The sequence below is a fragment of the Lasioglossum baleicum genome, chromosome 10 (assembly GCF_051020765.1).
Source record: "Lasioglossum baleicum chromosome 10, iyLasBale1, whole genome shotgun sequence".
In the NCBI taxonomy this organism is placed as follows: domain Eukaryota; kingdom Metazoa; phylum Arthropoda; class Insecta; order Hymenoptera; family Halictidae; genus Lasioglossum; species Lasioglossum baleicum.
The window spans coordinates 11011190-11031471 of record NC_134938.1 but is presented as its reverse complement, the minus strand read 5'-3'; the positions used below and the strand labels follow the sequence as shown (position 1 = coordinate 11031471).

The 20282-nt window shown below is 34.9% G+C and overlaps 1 protein-coding gene and 1 long non-coding RNA gene across 8 annotated transcripts in view; one reads left to right on the top strand and one right to left on the bottom strand.

The window, feature by feature from the left end:
- Window positions 1-345: 345 nt before the first annotated feature.
- Window positions 346-20282, bottom strand: part of LOC143213152 (uncharacterized) — a 26040-nt gene continuing 6103 nt past the window's right edge. For 2 of the 4 annotated variants that reach the window (XR_013009882.1, XR_013009880.1), the window contains exon 4: window positions 13085-19914. This is a non-coding gene — a long non-coding RNA (uncharacterized LOC143213152). Of the gene's footprint in view, window positions 907-3952; window positions 4293-13084; window positions 19915-20282 lie in introns of those variants that run through there. The other 2 variants (XR_013009881.1, XR_013009883.1) reach the window with 2 other exon arrangements.
- Window positions 3530-20282, top strand: part of LOC143213148 (acyl-CoA Delta-9 desaturase) — a 21169-nt gene continuing 4416 nt past the window's right edge. Inside the window, exons 1-5 of one of the 4 annotated variants that reach the window (XM_076432749.1) lie at window positions 3530-3939; window positions 13714-13899; window positions 14995-15342; window positions 18938-19068; window positions 19737-19942. In XM_076432749.1, coding sequence (XP_076288864.1) covers window positions 15075-15342; window positions 18938-19068; window positions 19737-19942 — 605 coding nt within the window. In that variant the 5' untranslated portion in view covers window positions 3530-3939; window positions 13714-13899; window positions 14995-15074. Of the gene's footprint in view, window positions 3940-13084; window positions 13900-14994; window positions 15343-18937; window positions 19069-19736; window positions 19943-20282 lie in introns of those variants that run through there. The other 3 variants (XM_076432748.1, XM_076432750.1, XM_076432747.1) reach the window with 3 other exon arrangements.

Below are 20282 nucleotides of genomic sequence, written 5' to 3'. Positions count from 1 at the left end.
TTTCTACAGATATATCACGTATGTACTATGTACTACATTCCACGTTATTAGGATAATTGTAGTTTAATTATGATACATTTTTTATATCAACATTTTTTCTTTACACCTAGAAACGCCACTGTCTTGGAAGGAAATGGACATTCGAGAGAAGCAATGAAATTAGAGCATCATTGCGAAAAAAGATGAGTTTGCAATAACCTCAATATTTTATGAAATTCTATTATAATTATAGTTATGACTGTATTTTTTAATAAATAAACTTGTGTATGCTAGTAAAATAAATTTATATATATATTATACAATTTATTTTATTATTTGTTTGACAACTAATAAATCTACAAATTGTTTCATAAACTAAAAAATACTTCCTGCATTTTCGTATTCCCCAATTAGTCCAAATAAATACCATCAATCTGTTCTCATATACTAATTTTTATTAATGCAATTATGTCAGTAACAAAACGTTTCTATTTAATATGAATACATATTTTGAACATAGTTTTTACATTTTTAATTTTTTGGAAGGTTAAAAAATGTAATTAAAAATGTAATGAGAAATAAAAATAAAAACAAAATCCCCGCTGCACGGAGACTCGAAGGCTAGCTCCAGATCAGTTTCGTTTCGGTAAAGCAATACAATACGGAAAGTGCTAAAAACAGATTGTGGCTGGCGCAAGCGCACAAGCAGCGCACACGGATATAGTAGAGGTACGCTGGGGAATGTAGCGCGCGGGCGCGTTGGTAACACGATGCAGTGGTCTTCTGCACCGACGAAATGCCGTCGGTGGCCTCCTGTTTCTCACTCCAGTCAGAATATATCCTAGAGGGCGTAAGAGAACACCGAAAAATTCGAGAGACACCAACTCCCATAAGGCTGGCAGTCTTTAATAGTATCTCGTCGGTGACCTGAGGAAACCAAAAAATTTTCGTGATAATATTTCTATCATATTTAGAGTCCTACGAGATTGGTTTTTTATACCATTTTATACTATTTTAGATACCATTGTTATTTTCCTACGATTGAATTTCAATTTAAAAATAAAGCAGTGAATAAAACAAAAGATTGATCGAATTGTATATGATGGAACATAAAAATGATAGAAAATCAAAGATCAGCGTTCTATGCATCTATTTTAAAAGAACTGCTGAAAGTTAACACGTTAATAAGTTGACCAATACCAACCCCAAAAGTTGCCACAGAGTCAAAGTAATTCAATTCATAAAACCGAAAAACTAGAAAATAAATATAAAATTCGTTTAATATCTCTCCCGCGATAAATGAGTTTCTAAATCTGATCAGAGATTTGAATCACGCGCCTATAATTGACGTGGCTGGCTCGTCGATGTACGACCAAATAATGATTTCAACAATTACATTCGCAATATTCATCGAATATTGTTTGTAATCATTTTCTTCGGTTGATCGCGACGCGACATTAGAAGTTCCCCGATGGAACCAAAGCGATTTACCCGATGCCCTCTTTGCTTCGGGTTCAACGAAATCATTTATCGGGGAAGCGACTGCCGAGGAAGCGGCATTGAACGTAATGTCAAGGTTGATTGTGTGTGGACTTGGCGCGTAGGATCAAGGAATACGCAAACTACCGTTCAGCTGTTTGTTGCGAAACGACGAATCCGGTTCGCCTGCACTCATCCGTGGTCTTCTTCTCAGTAATGAGCAAAAGAGTACCGAGTTCCTCGAGGAACCATCACGGAAATAGAAATCCAAAAGAAATATCCGAGCAACTATGAAAAAATTGGTTTTCATTCGTCATTCATTTAACAGTAAATCTACCGAGCATTAAAATTGGATAGTATGTACATATTTATAAGAATAAAAACAACAAGATTGAATTTATTAAGAGTTTGAGAATAAAGGCGATCTTTATACATAACTTCTATTTATAATTACGGAACAACTCTCGATGCAGTATTTGCAAGACATTTAGACAAAATTGAATCAAGAATATTTATATCATATTTTAGCTATCACAAGCCAATTGTTTCAATGATAGAATCATAGAAAAAATAATGAACGAACAAAATTTGCGACGCAAAGAAGGAGAGCGTATAAGAAAGAAAGAGACATAGTTCATAGCATTTAGAGATATCTGCAATCCGCGTCGATAATGTAATTGAAATATTGATTAAAAGCTGCGACGTTCGTTTTTTTCTGTTGCATTGAAATATGATTCAAAAAGCACTTTTAGTTTTCCCGAATTTTCCATTTTTCCGGGCTACTTTTCCAATTTTTCTTACCCTATAACCTTATTCGGACTATTACGAACATTTTTAAAAAAATTAGCCAAATCGGTCCAGCCGTTCTCAAGTGATGCGCTTACCAACGAACAGCATTTGATTTTTATTTATATAGATTGTAAAATAAAAAAACCGAAACCGATCATTCGACCGTTGTGGTAGGTAATACTACTAGACGCATATATTTTTTTGTATTTTGTTTTTAAATAGAATAAATATAGTCATAGTGATAAAAATGTATATTTACAAAATACAAACAAAATCTAAGTCTGCATAAAAATTTCAATCAAAAGTCTAAATAAAATCAATCTTGTCATTTTTATAAGGGAATATGTTTCAATTACTTTTAAGCCTGGGGGTAGGTCTACTGTTAAATTGATGACTAGACAACAAAATAAAAAATTTCTATCAGAATCGCAACAAACTGGAGTGATATATAAATTTATTTTCCTTCTTGATATGTTTACTCTAGGCTGGAAATAATATCACAGTATTGTGAAATTTTTCTAATGTCTTCACCATTATAAATTATACCTACACATTTTTGCCATAAATTCATACAATCCTCTGTCTATTGATCACCTGGTACACTTAATCCAAAATTAGTTGATCATTATTAGTAGACTGCGGATCTTTATGCAAAATAAAAAATGTTTGCGTTGTTTGCAAGACACAGATGCCAAATAAAAATTTCTTTCATCATTTAGTTATTTCTTATTAAACTGTTAGTTAATTCTTATTAAGTCTTAGTTAATTCTTATTAAACTGAAACTAATAAACTGATGTCCTTAAATCTTTTTAATATGATCACTGGATTAAATTGTGCGTAGCCATTTTTATCATAAATGCATAAAATCCGCGGTCTAATTTATTAGATTGCATTTGTGAAGAATTTAGTTGTGCGAAATATTAAAGAGTAAACGATTTCAAAAATTCAAGAATGTTGTAATGTCGTTTTTAATGTAACAAAGTCGTTGAGGGATAAAATCAATTTTCAAGTTATTCCTGCTTCTCACAATCAATGCAAAACATTTTTATTTTGCATAAAGATCCTGTCTGTTCCAGTCTGATCATTATAGATTACATTTTGCAATAATCTTTACATTTCCTGGTTGAATGAACATTCTACTGATTTCGAACACATCAGGATCGTTATCAAAATTGAATTTTGTCCAGCTAAATCGTGGAAATAGCTCCTTGTGCACCGTCCAAACTGATAGGGGACGAAAATGGAGACGCTGAATCCTCACGGCGATCGATCAGTCGCGGTGAGCCATCTCCGCGCGTAGTGTCGTGCCAATCTTCCGTTGATCCTCGGCGCGTCTCGTGCGAGACGAGTCCGTACGGAGAGTTTGTTATTTGCAGTGCGCGTATAAGCGCGAGTAACAATGTTTATTTAACGCGGCGAGCGGAACGACAACGCGCGGAAGGACCTCTCGAAAAAGTGGCAGTCCTTTATTCAGTTCTCTGACACGTGACCTTCGCGTACGTTTCCGGAAACCATCCGCCTCGAGCGTTCGCCGACCGTGACCGCGAACGATCTTGCCAGATCAGCAATCGGCATAAACGATCGTACAAATGACAGTGATATCGATCAATTGGCCATAACAATCTCCAATATCTAACAGGTGCTAACGACTAGCTCCTCGGAATTAATCGGAGAAGCTTATCCTAAATCTGGTAGGAAAAATACCTTTTGTTTCGTGTTGTTCCCAGAAATGGGAGGACGATGAACTTCTCTGCTGGAAAAACTGTCCTAACACTAACCGTACTACGACCGGTGTCACATTTTTTACTTTATAATCGTTGAAGTTGCGAGGATAATTCCGTTGGAAATTATTAAATGAGTTTCTTCATCCAAGCACGCATTGTTATAAAAATTGCAAGAAATTTAAATAAATTCAGTGTTGTTATTTTTATGAAACAATGTGTAGGAGTCGTATTTTGTGCTCGGTACGGTTGGTGTTAATAGTAAAGATGTATTTCCACAGCGACGAAAATGTCAACATAAAAATGTTGATGCGAACCTGGAACTGTATCAGAGAAAAATGAAATTAGAAGTTGTGGTTTTTATGGTCTTCGTGAATTGTGGATTTGAGAAATGGCAGAAGAAAATTTGTTCCACCGAGAATTGCGTTTCTGAGCATTTATGCTATGAACAGCACAGCTACTTTTGATGTAACTTCCTTCTTAATGATTTCCTGAACACCTCACCACGAGAGTATGAAAATATCTTCTCCTCTGAAATCATTTTTCAGCACAACAGAGTTGTTTCATTATTAACAGACTGTGGATTCTTGTGCATGAATTGCGCTAAGGCTTCTACAAATTTTCGCACAGAATGCTAGAATATAAAATTCTGCAGAATTGAATACGATTTTTATTTAGTTTAGATCTACAAAGACTACTACCATTGAAAATAAGATCTCATTTTATTCCACTGTCTTCAAATACGTCTACGAAAATTGCAAATTGCATAAACATCCGCAGTCTATGAATAGCTATTACTAATAATAATAATAAAATTGTGTAGACAAAATTTTGAATTGTACGGAAACGTAAAAACTTTGAAGATCTCAGCATATTATTTCTCTCATCTATCGAAATTACTAAAATTATTACTAATAATAATTTTATGCATTCAAAGAAAAATTGTGTAAACATATTATTTCTCTTCTATTGAAATTATTAACGAAAGAAATAATATTTTATTTGGTTTCTATTTCTTGCAAGCGATGCAGACAATTTTTATTTTGCATAAAGATCCGTAGTCTACTAACAGCTATTACTAAAAGTTATTACTAATAATAATTTTATGCATTCAAAGCAAAATTGTGTGGACAAAATTTTGAATTGCAGGGAAATGTAAAAACTTTGAAGATTTCAACACATTATTTCTCATCTATTAAAATTATTAACGGAAGAAATAATATTTATTTGGTTTCTATTTCTTGCAATCGATGCAGACAATTCTTGTTTTGCATACAACAGATCCGCAGTCGACTAATATAACTTGTTAGCATCGCGTGAACTACATTTGTGTAGAGTTTCAAAGTTTCCTGAATTTTCAACACCGTCTGAATGTTTGTTTTAGCACAACCTTTTTATGAACCTCTAAGAATATACTTGTAATAAACTCCAGTGACGTAACCAACTCGAACAAATGGTTCACAGATTACATACCGTGTTCGGAATACAGAAAAATTGTTAGAAAAACAAGGAAGTAGTATTTAAAGTTTTTTTTCAATTCGTTGAGGATTGACTTAGCCTTGAACGAACTGAACTACACGAGATATTCTTTACGAGGATTCATTGATGCACTTCGATCCACGTGACTATTGAATGAATTTCTCTGAATGTTTTCACATTTCTTGTTCGCCACGTATAAATATATTTATTTACATTTCCGTTCCAATAACTTGTTGAGCCACTGCTATCAAAATGTATAAAAATACTGGGAAACTAGATCAACACGGTGAAGATAGTGTTTACTACTTTTACGCAGCCGAGTCGCATTTTGCGATGACGTGAAGGATACTGCGCGTAGACATACACATACGTGTGTACGCGCACAGACTCTTATGATTCATCGTTTCATATAAGCTAGACGTAACACGTGTTATAACACGTTCTCATACTCGGAGCACCTTGTTGCCGAAATGACGTAATTTCGGACATAGATGTGGAGATGTTACAACTGCGATAAGTGAACTGTATAGACGGGCACGTTATTCGTTTCCGATAGGGTGCTAACCATAAAATGATGTCGATCCCATTTACAACAGCGTACAGTAGGGTATTTGGCCCGAACAGTCGGAAAAGAATCGATCTCTTTCCTTTGGTTTTGCTCAAGTCGTATAATTTTTGCTGACCGACGTAGTTCAAGGTCTAAAGAACACGGCTCGAATTAATATTCGGACGCTCTAAAAAAAAACGATAACTTTGTTAATATTGTACTATACGATTTGAACTTTTTTGGGAAGCTAGAGCAATTAGTTTACTACAGGATGCGAAAAGAAATTTTGTCAAAAATTGCAATTGATCGTGATTGTAGAAAAATACTAAAAGTTGCATTTTACAACTTTTTTATGTGGGCCTATATGGAAAATTTTGAACATACGTTTTATAGATCTGCGTCAATTATATGGACTGTGAACGAAATCGCTTGATGCGGGAAAAACGACAAGCATTGAAAGATGTAACAAGCCTTAGATTTATTGCAGTTAGAGGCCGAAAATCGTGAAAATCTGCAATTTTTACCATCTTCAAAGGTTTGTAGCTCATTGCAATGCCGACCGATTTTGACGAAATTTCCAGAATATGTTTCATTGACACAGATCTACAAAACGGATTTTTTATATTTTCGATAAAGGCCCACATAAAAATGTTGTAAAATGCAACTTTTAGTATTTTCTCTACAATTCCGACCAATTGCAATTTTGGAAAAAATTTCTTTTCACATCCTGCAGTAAACTAATTGCTCTAACTGAGTCCCACAAAGTTCAAATCGTATTAAAAAAGTATGAAAAAGTTATCGTCTTTTTTGTAGTAGCTTTAAGTTTTAATGACGACTAAAATGTTACCACTCTTTCTTACATATTATCATTAGACTGCGGATTTCAAAGGTTTCAAAGAATATTGAAATAACTAGAGCCTTGCCAATTTTTACTTTGCTCGGTAGGTTTAGTGTTTCGGTGATGATTTCATAACGCGGTACCGTACAATCCGCGCTATTACGGCTTTTGGGTGTAACCGTGCCCTTGTGTAATTATTTTCTTAACATGTCGCAATCACAGACACTGATATCAGCGGGAATTTCTTAGAATAATGTACAATCACGACACAGTACTCAGGTATCGAGTATTGTCGTACGTTCAGGTAGTAAACATCGAGCTTGCGTAATTTCACGCGTGAAAGTATTTATGATTTTTATAGATGATCTATACATCTGTATATGATCTTGAATAGATCTTTACTTATTACTAGACTACGGATCTATATGCATTTATGACAAAAATGAGTACATGAGAACATTACAAGAATTTGGAAATGCTGTTAGATTATTTTCAACCTGTTAAACATATCAAGAAAAAAAATTAATTTCTATTACACTCCAGTTTGTTGCAATTCATGTAGAAAATTTGTATCCTTGCAATTCTGGAAGCAAGACCACCCCCCTTAAAAAATGAGTACGAGAACATTACAAGAAATTGGAAATGCTGTTAGATTATTTTCAACCTGTTAATCATTTTCTATTCCACTCCAGTTTGTTGCAATTCAGGTAGAACATTTGTTCTGGAAGCCAGACTACCCCCTTAACTCTGAGCACTTGAGTGGTTATTGAGAGTCACCACTAAAAATTGCTGTACCATTATTTAAAATATTGTTTACATTATTAAATATGTTGTACGAGGTATTATATCAATTTCATATCCATAAAATTTAAAAAATCATATAGAATTGAATAATTCTAGGTCGGGAAAAATGTTTAATTTTCAAGTTAAAATAGCTTTTTTGCAACAAAAACTCAAGTTGCACGCGAACGGCTAGTTAATCTGCATTAGTGTGCATGCTGCGAACATGGATTTGAGTCATGTAAACTGCAACGGTAGTTATTCTAATTTGCTGTTTCGATCTGTGTACACCGCACCTTCATTTCAATTTATAAACATCCTGATGGCAACATACAATTAGCGACTAACGATCAATCAATTACGCTTCTACTGACGCGTGTCTTCTGTTGCTATTATATATGAATTTTCGGAAGAAAATTAGGCCGTCGTCTGTCACTATAATTGTCCGTCGCCAGTGGATTATTTCACGAGGGTTTCAATCAAAGAACAACTCGAAAGAAGTTCTATCAAATGCGGGCTAACAGACGGAAGACGGATTCGGCCGTGAACTATAAATTCCCAACAATAAATTCTAATTAAAGCCTCTACGGTTGGAAATGGAAGGCGTCGTCGATCAACCAAATTACGTTACTCGGTCGAAAACACATAGTCATCGAGAGATCTCGTGTTCTCAATCGTACTTGTAGTAAAACTATACTACCGTAAACATTATGTACCTCAGGCAGAGTTGGGCAAAAATTTAATCAACGATTGACGACTAAATTTCTACTTCAATCGTTAATCGCAATTAACAATTAATCTCCTCGTTTAGTCGTTAAAAAATTGTGGTTAACGATTAAATACTTATTAATCGTTAATTGCGATTAACGATTATTAATCGTCAATCGGATAATTGATTAATGATTAACTGCTGGAATTTCGAAATGGAATACGTAATCAGAACTGTATGAATACTGAAAAAAATGTAAACTGAGTTTAGGTGTATTGTCATTTGGTCCATATGTATAAATTCTGTTTACGTGCTTTTAGGTTTTTTTTCGATGATTATATTCTACCATTTTTTGAAAATTTTCATAAGCCATACAGTGGGTGTAGAAAGTATTCGTACACTGATAAATTTCAAACAAAACTGTGAAATTGTTGTTTATTAACTATTTTTTCTGTAAACAATGAATACGTACATATTCTGAGATGTCTATAGAATAGATACAATGCAAAAAAAAAATTAATTTCTTGATTAACTTGCGAATGTAATAAGGAAAAACAAAAAATCGACTGAAATACACCAGCAAATAGTATTCGTACACACCTTAATTCGAACTGCGTAGGGAACAGTTCTTAACGTAAACATACCATGTAAACATAAACAAATTGCGGTGTAAGTATGATTGATCTCCTCAGTATATTTAGAAACGTTGTTGGCATCAATAGCAGTTCAAAATCCTGAAATATTCAAAGTTATCGTTGAAAAATGGGACGGAAACGTGCGGAAACAACGATAGAAGGAAGAAAAATTATTATTAATTTGCACAATCAGTGTAAAAGTTTAGCAGAAATTTCGCGTATTGTAAGTAGACCTCGATCTACTATACAAAGTTTAATTGATAGGTATGGGCTACGAAAAAGACTACAAAATAAATCAAGAAGTGGACGTCCACGAAAAATCAATGAATACACTGGTAGAGTTATTATTAGAATGGTAAAGACAAATCCAAGAATAAGTGCAATAAAAATAGTTGAACACATTAAAAATAATTTAAACATTGACGTATCTGCTAGTACTGTGCGCAGTTTTATACGAAATTCAGGATATCACGGACGGGTGGCCCGTAAAAAATTTTTCGTAAGTGAAATGAATAGAAAGAAAAGACTGGAATTCGCAAATAATAATGTAACTACACCAGTGGAGTACTGGAATAAAGTGATCTTCACAGATGAAAGTAAATTCAACATTTTTGGGTCTGATGGACACTGTACCGTTTGGAGAAAAAAAAATACAGAATTGAAACCACAAAACTTAAAACCTACAGTCAAACACGGTGGAGGTTCAGTACTTGTTTGGGGCTGCATGAGTGCAGCTGGTGTTGGCTCATTAGAATTTATTGATGGAATAATGAACCACAGGGTCTATATTGACATTTTGAAACGTAATCTTGATCTTAGTGCAGAGAGAATGAATATTAAAGATGATTTCGTTTTCATGCACGATAATGATCCCAAGCATACTGCGTATAATACCAGAATGTGGATACTACATAACACACCGGCGTATCTGAAAACTCCGCCACAATCTCCTGATATCAATGTTATAGAACACCTGTGGGATTATTTAGAACGACAGATCAGAAAACATGAAATTTCTTCAAAAGAGAGCTTAAAAAATGCACTGAAGGAAGAGTGGAACAAGATTCCACAGCACGTGACCTCAAATTTAGTAAATTCAATGCCGAGAAGAATTGCAGGGGTTATAAAGGCCAAAGGCTATCCAACCAAATACTAGTTAACAATTTTTTAATGTCACATTAATTTACACTACGTTTTTTTTTCTCAAATTGTAAACAGTTAGAGACTGTACGAATACTTTCTACACCCACTGTAAATGCATAAACATCCCCAGTCTATTAATAACTATTCGAGCCAACATGATTCATCCGTTACAAGGTCAAAAAAGGAATTTTCATTAGTTTCGTTAGTTTATGGAGTTCATTATTTTTATGAAGAATGTAAGCTTTAAGTTTCTTTAATTTGGATTCTGTTACGTCACGAAGACTGTATTTTTTATTCTTATTTTTGTTTGTTTTGAACAGTTCTTCTCGTTTTAAGATTTGATTCTATAAATTTCTTTTGTGTGTAATTTTAATATCTACTTTCTTCGTTGTCCTCTATTCCATTCCCAAAAATATGGCACCGTATAAATAGCCTGATCACTTACGTTTCCCAATGAATTCTGACACGCCCGCGATTCAATTGTTTCTTCCGCGGTCGTTCTTTTCCGCGAATCGTTTTTGCCGTTCGTCCTCGCTAATTGTAATTCCACCTACAACTGTTCTAGATTTTTCCCATTGCTAGGCACATCGTTGCGTCATTGCTTGCATCATTTATTACGGGGAAACAGTGTAATTAACCACGTTTTAGTGGACGATGCGGGGGCGGTGGCCGTGAAAGAAAAGCTAACGAACTTCGTGGGATCCGGGATGTAATTACTTCTGATTAATTTGCCACCTACGGGGCTGATTGAACGCCTATGATCGTTTGCATGAGAACTGACAGTTTTAGGGCCATGACATGAAAAACTCATTCGTGCGCAGTGCAATTGACTTACGTTAGTGTTAGTTACACAAATTGTAGATCATCCAGGAAGATGTTACCCACGTTATTAAATGTATTCATTGCATAATCTTTTTTGATCCCGATACTTTCGAGAATTACGAGAATCCCGTTAACACTAACACTGCCGGTCAAATGACCGGTCTTACATTTTTAATCTTATAATTATTGAAATTATGACATTGCTTACACGGAAAATGATTCGATAAATTTCTTTATCCAAGCACATGTTGTAATAAAAATTGCACGAAATCTAAATATACAGGGTGGTCCATGTATCTTGAGACAGTCAATTATTACGGAAACCAGCAGGAATATGAAAAAATGTTTTATATAAAATATTCTTTATACGGAGGGGCACATTTATTGCATATAACGGAGCTATGCGCATTTTTCCATAATGGCCCTTAAAGAAGGGTCAGATGAAGGGCAACTTCATTTTTTCAACTGGAAACCCTTCACCTGACCCTTAATGGACCATCATAGAAAAATGTGCATACTGCCATTAAATGTGCCCCTTCATATGAAGAATATTTTATAGAAAACATTTTTTCATATTCCTGCTGGTTTCCGTGATAATTGACTGTCTCAAGATAAATTGACCACCCTGTATAGAGCCTTGTCATTTTTATCAGCTAAAACATTTTAATCGCTTACAGTGCTCGGTAGTTTTAATGTTAATTTCGAGAATCTCTATGATTTCGAGAATCCCGATAATTTCGAGTCATATGAAGTTCCATGTAAACGGTTGCGTGGAAAATGGAGTAGTGCGAGTAACTTAAGGTTAAACTCTGTGAATTTAACACTTTACCTACCGGAAGCCTATTAATTTTCAATAATTGTGCTGTACCAAAAGAAAGCATAGGAATCTTCTGTTACATTGCAATCTTAAATGAAACTATTAGATGACGTTATTGAGGGCGACTTGTTAGTTCACAATGACAATTGCTGTTGCTACTGAAGGTTCCATAGAAAAGTGTTTAGCCATGTACCATTGATTTTTCAAAATTATGCAATAATCAACGGTCAGTAATGTGTTAATGATTGCCAATGTCTCCGTCAAAACTGAGGTAAAGTAAACACAGCCAACATCGTAAAATTCAGTGAATCGAACAATAAAAACATTCGATTATTAATTCCATGTATTTTAGAATGACAGTGTTCCGTAATTTGAACATCACAACGAAAGTGTATATTTGTGTTCCCTAGAAAAAGTAAACTGATGCTACCAGATTTTGTTTAATCGAATGTCATTTTCTGTAATCTTATCTTAAGTGGAGCATGCTATCCTTAAGATAATGTCAGTATCAAAAAGAGGAGTTACCACTTTCTCGGACTTTTGTGGCACAATGAAAAAACAATAGGCTCTCAAGTTAAAAGTTATCTTTGTTTAACGTAAGAAAAGTCACAGATTTTCAATCGAGACATTCAACTTGAACTACAGACTGAGCGAATGCTATTTCTTTGACTACCCTTCGACATAGTTTACAGTTTATAAAATACTCGCTAGCAAAAGTAATCGTGTTTAACGTCGTCATTGAATAGATAACCTTCCGCGAACGAGTTGTGAATTCTACGTATCTTAATCGTGATTTTTTAAGTAAGCATATGGTTCCACTTCGTGTCGTATCTGGTTACTTATTTTCGAGACACCTGGGTGATGGTCGCGATGCTTGTAATACGCTTCGCTTATGAGTTTATTACAATTCATATTTTCTTCTTCGTTTTACTGTTTCCAATTTGTTCTCCAACTGATTCTCCTACGATCTATTGAACATGTTTCTTCCTTAAAATTTTTATTCTTCACGAGGATCTACAGCCTAATACCACCTTTTCGACTTTTCATTTTATTCAATTTTGATTTGAAAGATGACGATGTTTATTCTATTTTTATTGTGATCAACCATTATTCCATGAGTAATAAACTATTTCAGTACCGACATCCCGAATGTTGTTATACCGTTTCACAGACGAGGACATTAATGAAATAACTCCAAGGGAGAAAACAGCATGTCTGGCGTCATATATCTTAACTACCTCCTATCCATAGGGGGTGTTTTTAATACCCCTACGCCTCACGTCATAGCCACGGATGTGCGAGAACCCAAATCCCAACTTTTTCGGGAATCTCAGAGAATCTCGAAATTTTCCCCGATATTTCGGGTTCTCGCACACCCCTGATGCCCGGGGAAATATTAATAAAAAAACATCTCCATATGATAATATGGAGCCCAGAAAGTTTGCTTGGCCCAATTTTAATTCAAACCGACAATCTCCAAGAAACGCTCTCCGCATAACACGATTTATAGAAATAAACAAGATTGACCGTTTCAGGGAAAACAATAATCTCGCACAGCTGTGCGTTGGGCGGGCAGACACGAGTATGGTTGCTCGATGTAATATTTCAAATTCGTCACGTGAAATCTATCGGATCTTATCAAACAGTATAATCTTATCAGACACTATGCTGACATTATTTCGTCTAAATTGTGCTTTTATCAGCTCCAAAGCTGTCAGTTACAAAAGTTTCCGAAAATCTGATTATCGTCGTAACCGTTAAAAGCGAACGATGGTATTCTCCAGGTGTGATTGATTCATTCGTTCGTGGAACGTGACCGATGGTTACGATTAAGCGAAAACGAACACGAGTTCGTCGAACGGATCGATAAACTTTTGGACTTTACGGTTTTTGCGAGTCGTGATCTGCGGTCACCATTGGTACTAACGTGTATCCGAAGCTAAATAGCTTTATCAATGATGTTCGTGATACTAGGGGTAGCAATATCTACGATCGATAGACAGTATCTCCTAAAACCTGTGTCACATGCAGTCCTCGCCGGCAACTCGTAACGTGTGTCAGTGATCGAATCTGTGAAAACGGTGACGAAGTACAGTTGGGTGTACAAAGGTAATGTGGAACATCGCAAAATTTCCATTGAAGAACCAACGGAGTTCAGAGGTAATTCTGCGAAATTAGTATAGGTTTTGCACTCCAAATTCACCCTTCTGCAAGTCAAATTCATCCTTTTGCAAATCAATTTTACCCTTTTGCAAATCAATTTTACCCTTTTGCAAATCAATTTTACCCTTTTGCAAATCAATTTTACCCTTTTGCAAATCAATTTTACCCTTCTGCAAATCAATTTTACCCTTCTGCAAATCAATTTTACCCTTTTGTAAATCAATTTTACCCTTTTGCAAATCAATTTTACCTTTTTGCAAATCAATTTCATCCTTTTGCAAATCAATTTCATCCTTTTGCAAATCAAATTCAACCTTTTGCAAATCGAATTGTGTTAGGCATGGCGTACTTTATAATTAATGTACATGACAATTAAGCCAGAATCGAAATAACAAATTATTTTACATTTCTAAGTAATTTTCAAATGGCTCTCCAGTATAATTTCCTTTTTACGACTTACGTCGCTTCTTTTCTGAATGAACTGTAGGAACTCGCACAATTTCTTTGAATCTCTCAAATTGGTCACACAAAATATAATAGACAGCACACGATGTCCCAAAAAGACGTCTTTAAGACCATGAACAATGTGGTTTTTATATAGCCATAATCTAGTTAGTCGAGTTAGTGCTTTTGCTTCAATTTCAATTTCAATTCCAGTTTCAATTTGAATTCCATTTTCAATTCCAATTTCGATTTCAATTTTTATTGTGATTTTAATTGTAAATTTAATTTTATTATTTTAATTGCAATTGTTATTTTTATTATACTTTTTATGTCAATTCCACATTCGTTCTTCTAATAAAGCTATTTATTGGTTTAACTTTAAACACGTTTCTGTCGTTTTTGTTGACATTTTTGGATGTCTGAATGTCCAACTGCAGACGTCTTTAAGACGTCTTTGTGCTATCTGCATAATTCGCAAAATATTGTGCGCATTTAGTAATGCAAATTCAGATCAGTTTTCAAGGCTAAGCAAGACGAAGTTTAGGGGAGAATAAATAAAGCATCAATGAGATCAAATGATCAGATTGAGAACAATCTAATATTTGGATCCGAGTGTGTTGCTAACGGGGAATAATATTGTGATTGCAGAATCGATTGGAGAATGTCAGATTGGGACTAGAGAAATCGATTGGAACAGGATCAATAGATCTGCCGAGAGTGGAAGAAAAATGGCGCCTTTTTTCTTGAGCAAGGACCGCATGCCACCCACGGAAGAGGTTTGCGAAACGAAGAGCGAGGAGACCAATTTAAAAAATGGAAGAGTACCGGAGACTCAGGATTTTTTGACGGTCGACGAGAATTATCGCAGCAGCAAAACAGAATACGTTCCACAAATAAGGTGGCCGGACCTCGTGGCGCAAACTTTTATTCATGCCGGCGGCGTTTACGGACTATACCTCATCTTCACAGAAGCGCAATTCCTCACTGCTCTATGGGGTGAGTGTTCGAATAAGTATATTTTCCATAGAAATAAATCTTAGCAGTGTCCTACTTATTGCTAGTTGCTTCCACAGTTGACAAAAAATAGATGTAATTAATAAATAATATAAAATATAAAATATGTAATAAATCTTAGCAATCCCCCACTTGTTGATAGTTGCTTCCACAATTGATAAAAAATAGATGCAATTAATAAATAATAAATAATATAAAATATGTAATAAATCTCTTAGCAGTCCCCCACTTATTGTTAGTTGCTTCCACAATTGACAAAAAATAGATGTAATTAATAAATAATATAAAATATAAAATATGTAATAAATCTTAGCAGTCCCCCACTTATTGTTAGTTACTTCCACAATTGATAAAAAATAATTGTAATTACTACACAGCAGATTTTATGCATTTATTATAAAAAAGAGTCGGTGAAACTTGAAACAGTTGGAAACTTGAAACTAGAAACGTTAGAAAAATATCAAAGTATGGAGACATCATTTTGAAACACTCAAAATTATTTACACGACAAATAAATTTTTATCTAGCTCCATTTTCCTGCAAGTGATGCATACGCGATTTATTTTCCATAAAGATCCACTGTCCAGTAATACAACTGGGGCATCCAATTTTCTACCTTCTTTTTATTGTATACTGTAATATAGTATAGTAACTGTTGATAAAAAATAACAATTGACAAAAAATAAATGAATGTAATTGAAAAAACTGAGGCATCCAATTTTCTACTTTTTAAAAATTATATTGTAAGATAGTATAGTAACTGTACGCGTACCTCTGAGCCCCGCAATCTTTCTGATCGACTGTAAATCTTAGACAAATAATTCATCTCTCCACATTCAGAAGAAAATGTTAGATGTCAGAAAACGTATCGAGCTCACTTTTTAATGGCATTCTATCTTTTTATCAGCTCTTTTAAAAGAGACGTATTTATTCATCAAATATGGAAGACTTGCGAGACAGGATCGCGAACCGTTTGTTCATTGTTGGCTGTGTGAAAGTAATGGTGCAGTCCAATGATCGCTGTCCTAAGACTTGTGAGTGGGAGTGTACAATAAACAAAACTGTAAAGACATTAGACGAATTTACGGAAATTGTTACACTATTTTATTTACTTTGCATAAAGCTTCATAGCTTCATTTATTCCTCTGTCATGCAACATCGTAACGGAAGCTTTTGTTTTATCTGACACGCACATGCATACTGCATACAGGTGTTATCGCGATCGTGTTTACCTAGCGGTAATGTTTTCCGGGAATTGTGTATAATATGTTTGCAACGATCGATTTTCCTGTTCACAACGGAAGCATTATCTGTGTGTCATAACATGGCACTCGGAAGAAGGAATGCGAGAGGAATTCGCAAAGAAAACGTCCGTTTGGTCAGGAACGCATAATCGAGTCCCACGCATAATTGAATCACACGCATTCTCGCTATTTGCTGAGAAGATTAGCGAGTACCACGTTATGAAACACGGTTTGTACGATAAATGTCAATTCTTCAGCGAGATGTCAGCGTCGCAACGGTAACGCGACGAAAATGCGAACCAAGGACAGAAATAGTCGGTTACCACTTCCTGTACGATTATTATTAATCTATGACACCGTTTCTGGCTTCGCGTGTTACGCAAATTATGAGAACCGCAAGTACGGTGGGGACAAGTCGTTCAAGGTAGCTCCAAAAAATGTTGGCACACTAAGCTTTCGATATTCCGCATATTTTCAATATTCGAATTATTACGATTTCGCAGAAATGAAGCGTACAAAAATAAATCTGGTTTAATTTTAAAGCTTGAATATTGGTAAACTAAATTTTGGATATTCTACATTTTTTTTACTATTCGAATTATTATAATTTCGTAAAAATAAACCTTGTTTCATTTCAGACCTTGAATATTGACAAACTAAATTTCCGATGTTCCACATATTTTCGATATTCGAATTACTTTAATTTCGCAAAAAATGAATCGTACAACAATAAACCTGGTCTCATTTTAAAACTTCAAGCCTCTACTTTCGCAATCCGTCGTTGGTTTTATTGTCGTAAAATATTTTGCATGGTATAGCGGGTGGAAAATAGGAAGCACGTTTTTGCTCGAGAGTTGTTTTGTTGTAACATTTCTAAAAACATTGGAAAGTTTGTTTGATTATTGATCCTACCACAGACTAGAAGATTGAAGCTTTACAACGATCCCCAGAAAGTTGGTGCATAATTTTGTTAGTTGTACTATAAAGACTAGCTCACCTCATTTCTATTTAATCTGTTTGTATTAAATCTATTAAGACAGTGTAAATATATTATTTAGCACTGTACGAATTATATATACATAATATTATTTGGAGTTATGTTTGATTACAATTTCGATAAATCTATTCTCTGGACTATAGACCTCTAGACTACTGAATAATTTCTCGTTTCCTTTCGAATTCTAAATCCTCGTTTTCGAGTTTCTGGGGTTTGTCTTCTACGTATACTGGACACAGTATTTACATATTGTACAATGGATACTTTGTAACAAAATGCCAGAAATAATGAGATAAGATTTATTAAGTATTTAATTACGTAGGAAATTATACGGAGTGGTAACTATGATTTACATACATACATATGTCACGGTGCTTAGCACGTTTCTTGCGTTTCTTGCGTTTATAAACTCACAATTACGCGTTCGTGCATACTAACGTCAGTAATCTATTCCGAATAATATATTTTTTAGGTGAACATGTAGTGAAGTCCTAATCCACTGGGGGGCATACCGCGCGAGGAGTGTAAATATGCCGTGGGAAGGTCAATTTATACTACATATCTGCGCAGACACGAACTACATATGTATATCCCACCAGACAGATACTCTCAATGTATTTTAATGTGTAGACCTACAGTAGTCGAATATATTCCGGTGTCTGCGCGGATAGTATAAATCGACCTTAATTCGGTACTGGGTCGGGTATATCGGTATGTTTTACAGATTTCGCACTCCTGCAAATCAATTTCATCCTTTTGCAAATCAATTTCAACCTTTCACAGGTTTTGTACTCCAAATTCACCCTTTTGCAAATCAATTTCAATCTTATACAAATAAAAAGAAATGGTATTTTTAAGTTTTTGAAGAACTGCTACCTTTCCGCGGAGCACAGTTTGGGAAACCCTGGTCTATACGGATAACTCCACACAATCAAATTTTGGACATATGGTTCCTTTCAAACTTTTTCTCTTATCGATGATTAACACGAACCGTACCGAGTACAAAAGGTGACTGATATATGCGCGCGTTGGTTTGTAAAAATTACAAGACTGAACTTATTTAGATTTCTTACAATTTTGATAACGATATGTGCTTGAATAAATAAATTTATGTAATTATTTCTAATGGGAACATCTTTATAATTTCTTATCTAATAAATATATGAAACCGGTCGTGGTACGGTTAGTGTTAAACGTGTTGACGTAAGAAAATTACAAATATATCTGTTGTGTATTACAAATGTAAATGTATGTGTAGAAGTGTAGACTCACCCCTAGATCAGATGACCATTACTTTTAATACATCCTGTACCTAATGCAATGATCTCTCCCACAGCGTTCGTGACCATATACACTTCCGCATTCGGTATAACCGCCGGTGCTCACAGACTATGGTCCCACAGAGCTTACAAAGCTAAATGGCCATTGCGACTACTCCTGGTTCTCCTCTTCACAATAAGCGGTCAGGTAAGCCAATTTCTTTCTCATTTCATTTACATTCTTCTCTGAACGCCTCATTCTAATATATCCCCACAATAATAAAACTGAACAATTGTCTAAACCTTCAGTAACCCTGAACTATTTTCTCGAATGCTTCATGTTTACCCAAATGCACGCGTCTAACATGCGTACACGTGACTGTCTCCTGGAACACAAGAACGTATGGTAGGAATAAAAGCTGGAGTAACATGTGATAATAGTGCTAACCAATTTCAAGGTGAAATAAATTAATAAATAAGTAACGAATAATTTACACTCCACGGGAATTGATGCGTTTCCTACAACAGAATGGGATTAAACAAACATATACGAACGTAATTCATTATCACTTTTTTTCTATTTCGTTTTGAATACAATCCTTCTTTGTTCCACGTATTTTCCACAAGTCCCGGCTTGTGATGTATGTATATTACATCGAATATTTGAAATTTAAATCGCTGAATCGTTCGTCGCTCTCACTCTCTATCTCTCTTTCTCTCAAAGTAAAAAAGTTATCGAACAGACACAAGGATTAATTTAAATAAAAACGAGTGACGAGAAGAATTCCCGTCATAAATGCATAAAGTTCGTAGCCTAGTAGCTATAGTAAGATTGACGTGTGAATTTGACAAGTAACATCGACTTTGTTTGCACAGAGGCACGTTTATGCGTGGGCGTTGGATCACAGAGTCCACCACAAGTACAGCGAAACCAATGCCGATCCTCATAACGCGAAAAGGGGTTTCTTTTTCGCACACGTTGGCTGGCTGTTCACGACTCCTCATCCGGATGTCATTTTGAAACGCGATGCTGTTGACATGAGCGACCTGGAAGCTGACCCAATCGTCATGTGGCAGAAGAAGTAAGAAAACGCGCGGACCAAAAATTTTCGAATTTGTCCACAATAATTACTAGACTGCGGATGTTCATGCATTTTCCAATATTTGTAGACAAATTTTAAGGAAGTCGTACCAGAATAAATAAAACTCGTACTAAATTCTGACGAATTTAGTAGTCCAGCATTTTTTGACAATCTTTATAAACCATAAATGCATAAAAATCCGCGGTCTAGTGATTACTTTATACTTTGCATTTGTACGAATATAAAAATTTTCTAAGTCGATCGCATTGTTAGATTTCTTATGACTCGAATGCAAATTAATTTGTAATTATTCAACAAAATAGAAATCCATGGTTATTAT